Below are 12,569 nucleotides of genomic sequence, written 5' to 3'. Positions count from 1 at the left end.
TGGTCCACAGGAGCCACCCAATCCAGCTCCAGGTGGAAGTGAATCAGCGACCTGATTGGCCTGCAGGAGCAGCCAATCAGGCTTCTGGATGAAGTGAATCCGCAACCTGATTGGCCTACAGGAGCAGCCCAGAATTAGCCAATCATGCGGGGCCCATTATGTAAATTAGGTATATATAGCTAGAAGTTTTGGGGAAAGTTTCATCATTGCTACTACAAGCTGAATAAAGAGCATGAAATTCACACTCGACTCTGAGTATATTTCACCCACTTTCTGTTGTCATGAGCAAGGAATTCAGCAAAGAACTAGTGATCACAGTTGCAAGGGGAACTCAGTCTGGGAGACTGCCTTACCTCGCAGGTGATCATGGACCGCGCAGTTCAGCAGCCATTTCCCAATGTGGCGAGGGATCATTTCTGCTGCTACAAAAGTGGCTGGGAAGAGGCTGGCCACGTCAGTCCTGTGGCCCCGGACAATCAGGGTCTGTCCATGGAAGAAGACGGTGTGGATATCAATCTCATTGCCCATCCCAAAAAGATGCCATGACACATGATCCCCAGCACACATGGTCATCTTGGGGAGGTTCCCAAACACGTAACCATTAATTGCTGCAGAAATAGAGATCAAGATGTTAACATGAAAATGGGGTTTCGTATCAGTGTGTGGGTGTACATATATGTAGCATCCTATATTCATAAAAATGTAAGGCTGTTACTGTGCAACTGGAGAATTTACAGTGCCTCATAACAATCCTGGATTTGCATAAAGTCAGGGTGAGAGAAGGGCAGTTTAAAATGGTGGTTTCAAAGAACAGCAGAGGTTTGAATAAAGCAAAGAGGACCACAGGTTCAATGTATCCTGTTAATATGTACATAATTTAAATACCTTCCGCCTACTTTTTTTTTTTTTTGGTAATGCTCCAATATTAATAGATTTGCTTAATTTTCCTTCTGTTTTGCAGTTTGGAGGCACATTGTGACTCGCCAATGGTTGTGTAACTCCTGTGAAGTTGTATAACTGAGTGGTTTGGGTTGTGTTGTTTCCCAATACAGCATTCCTAGACTCACATTTGCTTTCATAAAGTATTAGGCATGAGTTTCCCTATGGCAGTACCCATATGAGAGAGCTAGTTGTACATGTGAAAGAATGAAAGCTGTGGCTGAACAGGCTAGGGTGGAAGCGTGTGGACTCCGGGAGCTGGAAAAGCTACAAATCAATCATCCCATAATTCATTCACTGGTGCTCCAGTGGCAAACCTGTGGACGAGATACAGTTGCTAAGGATGATGAGAGATCCCACTTGCCACCCTTGTATTGTGTTCCCTACTGTCAAGTCATGAGAAGTGACTAACACATTCCTCCACTCTCAGAGGCTTGGGGAGGGGTATCCCAGGGGGAGGGGGCCTTGTAAGCTGCAGGACTCCCTCCTCACAGAGGCTCCCCTGGCACTTTACTATACAACTTCCATAGGATGCTGAAGACACCTCTTTATCTGACACCTGAGGCGTATATTTTTTAGGAGTCACTTTATTTTTATGATTGTAAGTTGTTTCAAACTGTATTCAGTGTTGTTTCAATGTTGTAACATGCCTTGGGAACTTAGGGTGAAGGGAAGACAATCCATCAGTCAGTCAGTCAGTCATTTTAATCAGTTATAATTCTTTCAGTGTTTGGCAGCCCTGAAGTTAATACATCTCTGTTCTGAATGATCTCTGAGTTTATTTGATCCAGAGAGGGCGTGTTACAGCTGTCCCTACCTGGATATAAACAGAGGTCAACAAAAGGTCCTGCCCAACTGCACTCACCATGCATCTTGTTGCTCTCCCTGAACCCCTCGTCTTCCTCATCAACAGTGCTTGGATCTCCGCAGAAGGAGGCAATGTTTTGATCCAGGTGCCAGCTCTCATTCTCGTCAACCACGCTGAACATCAGAAAGAAATCGAGGTCCGCATCATGCCGCCTTTGAGAAATGCTCTTCAGAGTCCCTGGGCCAGGAGAAGATAGGAGTGAATGGAAGGAGCCAGGAGGCCTGATGCTGTAGGGGGAGCATGCTGGATTTCTTCCTACTTTCAAGAAAACCTACCTCTCTTAGCCCTGAGGGAACACACACTTCTGCTCTCAAAGCAAGTCTGGCGAAGGACTGTGGGGCTGGCTTCACACAGTGGTGAGCAGCGTCCCTCCTCCAGGCAGCAAGTGCCACCATTTAGTGCAAATCCACTTCATACACTTAGAGCCAGCGTGATGGCCACTCTAACTGGAGGAAAGTGGCAGGGCAAATGGAACTGTGGCCGAGCCCTGATATCTTGCCACCTCTGTATGAGTTCAAAAACCAATAACACCCAAACAAGAAAATAAAACAACATATTATATATATTTATCCTAAAACAAGGCCTATGGACCTTGCTTCTTTCATTTCCAGTTCTGCAAATGGCATGTTACAACCCCTGACCTCTTTCTTTCATTTAAACTGCCAGGCTGAATATGGTCTAGAAGCTTGTTTCAGTCAATTTAAACCTGAACTGAGGAACAATTCAGGAAAGGTACTTGTGGCCTATTGCACTGTTTGTGATATAATTTCAAAAATAAGCTATGAAACTAAGCAATCTTTTCCCAAGGGCAGCCTTACCTTCTCTACATATCAGCAGCGGCCCAATTAAGCCAGTGGCAATGTCTTTTGCTGCATCAACATGAGAATGATAGATCCATGTTAAACAGGCTGGGTCATCATCTGTTGGGCCATGATCCTCAGGAACAGTCCAAGTATATGTGTGGTTCCTGCCTGGGGGGATGGCATCATCCTTCTTAAGGTCTTGGGAAGAGGACTCATCAGGATATAGGGATCCTGGAAAAATTGAGAAATTGCAGTATCCATTCAGTACAATTTCCATTTAATATAGTTGCATTAGCCTTGAGAAGAGCCTGCTGGATCTGGCCAGTGGCCCATTTGGTCCAGCATCCTGTTCTCACAGTGGCTGATCAGACGCCTCTTCTGGGGAACTCACAAGCAGGATTCGAGTGCAAGAGCACCCTCCGCTTTGGCGATTTCCAGCAACTGGTATTCAGAGCACAGCCATCATGGCTAGAAGCTACTGGCAGCCTAATCTTCCATGGATAGTACTGTTGCACACAACCCCAACTTCTGAGTTTCAAGAGACTGCAGGGGTGTCAGTACTTAGCCAGGGTTCAGTTCCATTGGAATGAAAATAAACAGACTGTGTTGATAGGATATTTGTTTTTATTTACACATATATACAATTTGAGCATGGGATGGAGGGGCTCACATCACAGCATTAACACTCCAACCTATAACAGTATTCTTTGAGAGCTTCCATTTTGACAGCAGCCTCTCAAACTTAACACCCCACTATGAATTGCTTTTAAATCATCCAAGGATTAGAGAGCCAGTGGTTATAGTGTCTGACTAGGACCTAGGAGACAACGGCTCAAATCCCACTCAGCCCAAAAGCTCACTGGATCACCTTAGGCCAGTCATTGCACCCCATGTACACCTTGAGCTCCCTGGAAAAAGGGTGGAGTAAAAATGCAATAAATAAATATACAGATAAATAAAAGCATCATATGCAACATGCCAACTCATGTAGAAACATCCACGAAAGCAGAGGTGAGAGGAAACTTGTTTATTATTATGCATTCAATTTATATCAATTTTAGCTCTTTATCAAAATATTTACCTTCTGAGTCCTTCTTGTAGAAGACACCATGAGGGTGAATGGTGAATGGTCGCCTTCCAAAATTCTTCAGGTGTACAATGATGGTGTCACCCACTTCGGCTCGTATGATGGGCCCAAGGAATCCCAGCCAGGAGGGTTTGGGTATTTCTGATGTGTACGTCTCATCTAAGTATTGCTTATACACAGATTTCCTGTAGATGCTGCCAATTCTGTTCTCGGCAGGCTGGAGAAAGCTAGAGGCTATCCTGAAAAGGAAGGGGGAACAACAATGACAATATTGGTAGCAATTTTCATATGTGCTGATACATCTCTCCTGCTATCTGTATGCACAGCTGATTGTTTTTAAGGCAAGGCAGAGAGAAGAAAATGTGTGTTTTATTTGTTTATTATTAGTCATTTTATCTTGCCCTGGGACACGGGTGGCGCTGTGGGTTAAACCACTGAGCCTAGGGCTTGCCGATCAGAAGGTCGGTGGTTCGAATCCCCGTAATGGGGTGAGGTCCCATTGTTCGGTCCCAGCTCCTGCCAACCTAGCAGTTCGAAAGCACGTCAAAGTGCAAGTAGATAAATAGGTACCACTCCAGCGAGAAGGTAAACAGTGTTTCTGTGCGCTGCTCTGGTTCTCCAGAAGCGGCTTAGTCATGCTGGCCACATGACCCGGAAGCTGTATGCCGGCTCCCTCGGCCAATAGTGAGATGAGCACCGCAACCCCAGAGTCAGCCACGACTGGACCTAATGGCCAGGGGTCCCTTTACCTTTTATCTTGCCCAGAGCAACCCAGAGTGGCTTACAACCACCCAACCAAAAAAACCAACATAGATACATTAAAACCAAGAGGGAAAAGAAATACAGTGGTACCTCAGGTTAAGTACTTAATTCGTTCTGGAGGTCCGTACTTAACCTGAAACTGTTCTTAACCTGAAGCACCACTTTAGCTAATGGGGCCTCCTGTTGCTGCTGCGCCGCCAGGGCACAATTTCTGTTCTCATCCTGAAGCAAAGCTCTTAACCCGAGGTACTTTTTCTGGGTTAGTGGAGTCTGTAACCTGAAGCGTATGTAACCTGAAGCGTATGTAACCTGAGGTACCACTGTATATTAAAAACATCCCACCCACTTTTAAAAATGGGTTTAGTACAGCAGTTCCCAGACTGGATGGTACCTTCCCCAGGGGCGGTGGGGGGGGGGCGGGATTCCTAGTTGACACTAAGAGACAAGGAGCTGGCAGGGAGGCAATGGAGGTAGAAATGGCTATCAAACTTTGAAAAGTTGGCATCACTGGATCAAGTTTATCAGTTTTGTTGAATCACTCAAACTAAAAAGTTTTAATTGGGTTTTAAATAAATGTGCAATTAATAAAACTAAACCATTGGTTTAATAAATCCTGAGTATGTTCTTGCTCTGCTTAAGAAACTCAGGTGTGCTTTACTACATCAGATTAGCAGTCACATGCCCCTTGGCAAGAATTCTGCTCTGGCAGGTTACTAGGTAAAGGTAAAGGGACCGCTGACCGTTAAGTCCAGTTGTGGCCAGCTCTGGGGTTGCGGCGCTCATCTCGCTTTGCTGGCTGAGGGAGCTGGCGTTTGTCCACAGACAGCTTCCGGGTCATGTGGCTGGCATGACTAAGCCGCTTCTGGCGAACCAGAGCAGCGCACGGAAACGCTGTTTACCTTCCCGTCAGAGTGGTACCTATTTATCTGCTTGCACTTTGACGTGCTTTCTAACTGCTAGGTGGGCAGGAGCAGAGACCGAGCAACGGGAGCTCACCCCGTCACGGGGATTCGAACCGCCAACCTTCTGACTGGCAAGCCCTAGGCTCAGTGGTTTAGACCACAGCGCCACCCACGTCCCTTTTATCAAAGTTAAAGCAACCAGTGGGAGTCCTAAGTCCAGCCAAACAGTGACGTGCTTTTTATCTCTATTTGAAGGTGAGAGGTGCACAGCCATTAATGTGCACAGCAACATCTTGGGAGGGGTGTTTCCAGCTACCCCACCCTTTGCCCTTGGAAACTGCTGCAGGAGATGGGCTGTGAGCAACATCATGGGAGGGGTGTTTATTAGGACTAAGGTGAAAGTGTGAAGCTACCTTGTTATGCTTCGGGTGATGCATGCTGTTTAAGGAATCTTGTTATATGTATAGTATTAGAATTTGGTTTTTTTGATATGTCATTATATTTGCTGTTGTTTTACTATATTATTGGTTTTTGCAGTGCTTGTTCGAAATGCATCTGTTTCTTTGTTGCAAGCCACTTTTAGCATGGTGTTTTTGTGTGTGTGTGTGTGTGTGTGTGTGTGTGTGTGTGTGTGTGTGTGCAAAAGCAGGATACAAATAAAATGAATGAATGAATGTCAGACTATGGAGATTTTGAGTATTGGATGCAGAGGGTAGGGTGGGGGTAGTTTATGATGATTCCAGACAAGTGGGGAGAGGACAGAGGTGAAACCATCTCCCTCCCCCGTGGGAAAGGCAATCTCTTATATCTTTTACTGATACAGAAAATTGAATTCTAGTAGATACAATTTCTCTCTGTCCCTTGCATAACAACCTACACCAGCCAAAAGTCCTATATACCAATGTTCAGAAGTGCAGCCATTCTCTAAGTTGTCTAAAACATACATGTACCTGAAGAGTGGTTGGACATGTACAACTCGTTCACACTTCCAGATGTTGGACTCCCCAACTTCTATCAACCCCAGCCAGCAGGGTGCCCCTTGAACCAGCTGTGCAAATGCTTGAATTGATTTTTTTATATACCGTATTTTTCGCCCTATAGGACGCACCTTTTCCCCTCCAAAAATGAAGGGGAAATGTGTGTGCGTCCTATGGGGCGAATGCAGGCTTTCAGGAAGCTATCCGCAAGCCTTGCGAGCCCAGAGGGAGTTCCCGCGGGCTCGCAAGGCTTGCGGGCAGCAGCCTGCAGCCCGAAGCATGGGGCGCCCTCTGGAGGGCGCCCCGTGCTTCGCGCTGGTGTCCACAAGCCTTGCAAGCCCGGCGGATAGCTTCCTGAAAGCCTGCATTCGCCCCATAGGACGCACACACATTTCCCCTTCATTTTTGGAGGGGAAAAGGTGCGTCCTATAGGGCGAAAAATACGCTATATAAAAAAATCAATTCAAGCATTTGCACAGCTGGTTCAAGGGGCACCCTTGAACCCTTGAGCCCAAGGGGCTGGTATCACGTGGCTGGGGGGGGGGAATATTTTTTTTTATTCATTCCCCCCCCCAAAACGAGGTTCGCCCTATGGGCCAGTGCGTCCTATAGGGCGAAAAATACGGTATAAAAAAGGGAACTGAAAAAAATCCAGAATTACATTGCTTTTGGGAGGGTGTTAATCTCCTTTAATATTTTCACAGATGGCTTCAGGAAGGTTATTTTTGGGCTAGACCAGTGGCTCCCAACACCAGGATGAGCAACACCAGGATGGGGGTTCCCTGAGGGGCATGGGGATGGCAAGGGGGTGTTGCAGCCTAAATGTCTATCAGACTTTGAAAAGCTGGTATCACTGGATCAAGTTAGTCAATTTTGTTGAAATAATTAAATTGAATAGTTTTAATCAGATTTTGAATAAATGCAATTATTTATTACTGTTTTGAATTTGGAGTTTCAGCACCCACTTTTCAAGCAGGGAAACTCAATATGCTGGCAAACATTGGATAGAAGATATTGTCCCCCTCAGCTCTTAAATGTCATGGCAGTGGCGTCAGTGCTACACACAGAAATTTCTGCTTGTGCATGTGGGGGGGGGGCAGCATTGCCAATAAACCACCAGAGCAGAACTTACAGATGCCTCATTATTGCTGCAATACATGACTGATTTCCCATCACCTTCAGGTTATTTGGGTACATAGGTTTGACCAGCCTTTCTCAACCTGGGACCTTCCAGACATCTTGGACTCCAGCTCCCATCTGCCCCAGCCAGCATGGCCAGCGGTCAGAGATGATGGAAACTGTATCCAGCATCTGAAGAGTCATGGGTTAAATCACATCCTGGTATTTTGTATGTTACACTACTGAAGCTTGGTAACTCTCCTGTTTCTTAGGTAACGTGGCATTAACCATTAAACCAACCAAGACCAGATACATATCAAGAATGTATTATCCTCCATTTTTTTTATATGAAACTCTGAAGTGGCTAGAGTTAACTAAGTTATTAAGCCAGGACCTAGTAAACCAGGAAATGAAGCTCACATATCATTTGCTATGCTTTGTCCTGTGATGGTGTTCTTCCCCAAGGGAGCATAGTTCCAGTCCACTTCACGGATGCCCAGGTAGTAGACTCTGGTGGCACCTTCAGCCAAGACATGAACAAGGAGGTGGAGGTGGAATGCAGTGTGCCATGTTTGTTTACAGGACAACATATCAGCTCTTGGAAGGTCAGTTCAGGTGTCGAGATCTTCAAAAAGGGAGGAAATAAAAATAAAATCTTAGCACGAGTGAAGAAGGAACAGAGGACACTGGCTTATAGTGAGTCAGGCCATAGGTTAAAGCAGTTTGGTACTGGCCTTGCTGACGGACAGCCCTCTGCAGGCTTTCTGACAAGGCCTGTTTCTCAGCCCACCTGGAAACATTGGGGCATTAAACCTAGAACCTTGCACATTCAACTCCTGTTCTCTGCTGCTAAGCGACAGACTTTCCGTAAGAAAGAAAGGCAGGAGACGGTACAAGGCCATATAAATCTGCAGGTTTTATTTTCCAACAGATGGTGTTTGTGGGTGAATGAAGAGAAGGTGATGTTCTCGGCATGTAATCCACCCCACTACTGTCCATTTAATTAAGTGCCAGATAATGTCAAGATGACATACAGTTTCAAGGACTCTTTCGCTTTGATGGTGGAGCAGGGGTTGATTTAATTGTATCAGCTAGGATGCAGATTTCAGTCTCCTAGTCTACCCACCACCAGCACCCTTCATGGGGGACCTGGAAAAAAAGTCTGTATTGTCTTCCCAGGTTCCATCACCAACGTGTCCCATAGCCCTTTGGTTCCTTTGATCCCAGATAGCTCTAAATGTTAGGGAAGTCTGGGATAGACTCTCAGTGCCCAATTCAAAGCAGTAGCCCATTCCAAACATGACTAAAGCCTGCTAACAATTTTGTTGTTGTTGTTGGCAAAAATAATTATATGGAATGAAACGAAAACATTTGTTTGCATGCCTATAGCATGAAGGTTAAAAACCCCCAACAATCATCAGTTGCCTGGTTTCATATTTTTAGTTACTGATACAGGCAACAAGACCAGAGGTACATTTGAAGTTAACCTGCTGTTATTTATTTTTATGTAGGAGACTACCAGCCACCTTTTTAGCCAAAGTTGTTGAGCTTTCTTCAGTTGTTGAGCCAGGTGCAGTGGCCCCTGTGCGTGAATCCTAAATGTTTGGCCATTGTGAAAATAGGATGCTGGACTCTATGGGCCAATGACTTCCACTCTGAGGAGGACCTGAATGGCCCTATGGATTTGAAAATGATTTTTAATGTGTAATCATTGTCCAGTTTCTCTCTCTCTCTCTCCCCCCCCATCCCTTTCCCCTTGTATGTGCTGCTCTTTTAGACTGTAAGCCCTCGGGTGGGAATTGTCTTGTTTTGACTGTATGCAAACCACTTCAGGAGCCATGTTGGATGAAGAGCAGGGTACAAATGCTCCAAACAAACCCCACGGCGAAGGAACAAATCAAAGGCCAAATCATTCTGCTGTGATAAGAATATATTTCCTCCTCAGAAATGATCCCAAATAAGTTGGAGTCAGATAACAACTGCCAGATGTTTCCAAGGTCATTTGTCTCTCCACTTCACTGGAAGCCTTGTAAGTAAGAAACTTACTGTTTTCATTACTCACTTTGCTTAGAAGGCTTCTGATTAAACACAGAAGCACCTAAGCCCACAAGAATCTAAGAAGAGACCACCTGGATCAAGACAGTGGCCCATCTAGTCCAGCATCCTCTTCCCACAGGCCAGATGCCCCAAAGGGTACTCTCCCCGCTGGTGATTTCCAGCAACTGGTATTCAGAAGCTGACGTGAGTGCTGGAAGGAAGACCTGCTCCCTGCTGCAAGGCCCGTTTCCACCTGGCCTAGGGGACGGGGACCACACTTACCCAGAACAGCTAAAAGGCTCCTGAGAGGCCACTGGGACATTGCTGCCACCGAAAATGCTTTGCAATGTTATTAAATAGTTTTAAATCTGTGGCGTTTTAAATGTTTTGGGGTTTTGTTTTGGTTTCTTTTGCTCTGTTGTGGGTGGGATAAACGTTTACCGTAGATTCCGGCATATTAGGCAACAGGGCGGATAAGACGACTCCCCAAATTGCCAATTTGAGGGGTCGACTTATACGCCCAGTTGCCTAATACGCAGCATCAGTGGGTAGCCGGTGGCGTGCCGCGCTGGGAGGAAGCTGCCCAGCGAAGCCGGCTTAGCATCACTGGGTGGCATCCTCCCTGCATGGAGCCCGCTGCCGCTGCCCAGCAAACCCATACCTGGCGTATAAGACGACCCCTGACTTTTTAGAGGATTTTCCGGGGTTAAAAAGTCATCTTATACACCGGAATCTATGGTAGTTGGGGCTGGGGACTAGTTTAGTTGTCGCATAAATGCTTTTTAAAAAAATAGTTTCTACTGTTTTATTGTATAGTTTGTATTTTGTTTTGAAGGAGAGGGGGTCAGGGCTGCCTGGGTGTGGGCCCCAGCCAACAGAATGGCTGGGGCAGGTTCCATCGTGGCGGGGGGATGCACTGGGACATCTGATTTCAGAGATCATGGGCAGGAGAAGGAGTCACGCTAAGACCAGACCATGTCATTACTGAGGAGGCAGGTTTAGTCATCATTTGAAGACTACCCCTGCCTCCAGGTCTGGTCTTGACTGGAAGGATACTGGAATCAGTAAGGGAGACCTACATGATCTTAAGGTGCTGCTGTGCAATGCCAGGTCAATGATTCACAAGACAGCTATCATCCACAACTTGATTGTGGATGGAGGACTTGACCTGGCATGTGTAACAGAGACTTGGTTGGATGAAGCAGATGGGCCTGTCTTAGCTGCTGCTTGTCCACCAGGTTTCTCTTACGCACAGCAACCCAGGTCATATGGGCAGGGATGTTGGAATTTTCTAGAAAGAACTTGAGAATTGGTCTTGAACAGGTTGCTAGGCAACAGAAAAATCTACCCAGCAACAGGAGCCTTTATAAAGGGCATGTGATCAACAAGGGTCAGTGTATAAATGAGCATGAGTCAGCATTAGGTCTCTGGCCAGATGGCTGAAAGAGGAAAAGATTGTGTTATTTTATTTGTATTTGACCAGTGTAATTTTTTGTAAATAATAAAGATATTCAATTAAAAGGAAACTGCTGCAAGTCTATTAAAAGAAGAAAACCCAAGAGTAGATGCTGCACACACATCAACAGGGATGGGGTGGGTTGCAGTGATTTTTAAGAAGCTTACACCAGGCATCCTATTGGGAAGACCCAGTTTTCTGAGTGCATGTTCTGGATACAGTGGTTCTGCTCCTTCCTCCAGGGCTGTGTCCAGAAAGTGGTGTTGGGGGATGAGTGTTCAGATCCCTGGGCTCTCACTTGTGGGTGCCTCAGGGTTCTGTCCTCTCCCCCATGCTTTTCAACATCTATATGCAGCCGCTGGGAGAGATCATCGGGGGTTGGGGGTTGGGCTGGGTTGTTCATTAGTATGCGGATGACACCCAACTCTACCTCCCTTTCAAATCGGAACCAGTGAAGGCGGTGAAGGTCCTGTGTGAGTGTCTGGAGGCGGCTGGAGGGTGGATGGTGGCTAATGGATTGAGGTTGAATCCTGACAAGACAGAAGTTCTGTTTTGGGGGGACAGGGGACGGGCAGGTGTGGAGGACTCCCTGGTCCTGAATGGGGTAACTGTGCACCTGAAGGACCAGGTGCACAGCCTGGGAGTCATTCTGGACTCACAGCTGTCCATGGAGGCGCAGGTCAATCCAGGGCAGCTGTTTATCAGCTCCATGTGGTACGCAGGATGAGACCCTACCTGCCCGTGGACTGTCTTGCCAGAGTGGTGCATGCTCTAGTTATCTCCCACTTGGACTACTGCAATGTGCTCTATGTGGGGCTACCTTTGAAGGTGACCCGGAAACTACAAATTATCCAGAATGCGGCAGCGAGACTGGTGACTGGGAGTGGCCACTGAGACCATATAATACCGGTCCTGAAAGACCTACATTGGCTCCCAGTGCGTTTCTGAGCACAATTCAAAGTGTTGGTGCCCTTTAAAGCACTAAATGGCCTCGGCCCAGTATACCTGAAGGAGCATCTCCACCCCCATCATTCAGCTCCAGGGGCCTTTTGGTGGTTCCCTCACTGCAAGAAGTGATGTTACAGGGAACCAGGCAGAGGGCCTTCTCAGTAGTGGCACCCGCCCTGTGGAACCCTCTCCCATCAGATGTCAAAGAAATGAACAACTATATGATTTTAGAAGACACCTCAAGGCAACCCTGTTTAGGGAAGTTTTTAATGATTGATGTTTAATAGTGTTTTTAATATTCTGTTGGGAGCTGCTCTCCTCCATGAATTATCTCTTTTAAAGCCATCTAAGTTAGTAGCCATCACTGCCTCCTTTTGGAGCCAATTTCATGGATGATGATGATGATTTAAATTTGAATGTTTAACTATGCACTGGGTGGAAAAAAACATTTCTCTATCTCTCAGAAAAAACTCCCATCGCTGTAGTGCTGAGGTAGCCAACACAGCACCTTCCAAATATTGCTGGATAGCAACTCCCACAATCCCTGCCCATTGGCCATGCTGGCTAGAGGTGGCAGGATTTGGAGTCCAACCACACCTGGAGGGCACATTGCCTACCTGCCTTCCCCTGCTGCAGAGGAGGAACAGCAGTGAAGGGACTTGGTTACAGAA

The 12,569-nt window shown here is 46.4% G+C and overlaps 1 protein-coding gene across 4 annotated transcripts in view; it reads right to left on the bottom strand.

Moving 5' to 3' along the window:
• The window catches only part of HEPH (hephaestin), a 46,725-nt gene that overhangs the window by 32,495 nt on the left and 1,661 nt on the right, over positions 1 to 12,569 (bottom strand). For all 4 annotated transcript variants that reach the window (XM_053374435.1, XM_053374437.1, XM_053374436.1 and 1 more), the window contains exons 2-6: positions 7,878 to 8,082; positions 3,692 to 3,936; positions 2,626 to 2,841; positions 1,805 to 1,984; positions 354 to 608 (exon numbers count right to left, since the gene is read on the bottom strand). In XM_053374435.1, coding sequence (XP_053230410.1) covers positions 354 to 608; positions 1,805 to 1,984; positions 2,626 to 2,841; positions 3,692 to 3,936; positions 7,878 to 8,047 — 1,066 coding nt within the window. In that variant the 5' untranslated portion in view covers positions 8,048 to 8,082. The remainder of the gene's footprint in view (positions 1 to 353; positions 609 to 1,804; positions 1,985 to 2,625; positions 2,842 to 3,691; positions 3,937 to 7,877; positions 8,083 to 12,569) is intronic.

The sequence above is a fragment of the Podarcis raffonei genome, chromosome Z (assembly GCF_027172205.1).
Source record: "Podarcis raffonei isolate rPodRaf1 chromosome Z, rPodRaf1.pri, whole genome shotgun sequence".
NCBI classification, from domain to species: domain Eukaryota; kingdom Metazoa; phylum Chordata; class Lepidosauria; order Squamata; family Lacertidae; genus Podarcis; species Podarcis raffonei.
This window is presented reverse-complemented; position numbering and strand designations above follow the sequence as displayed.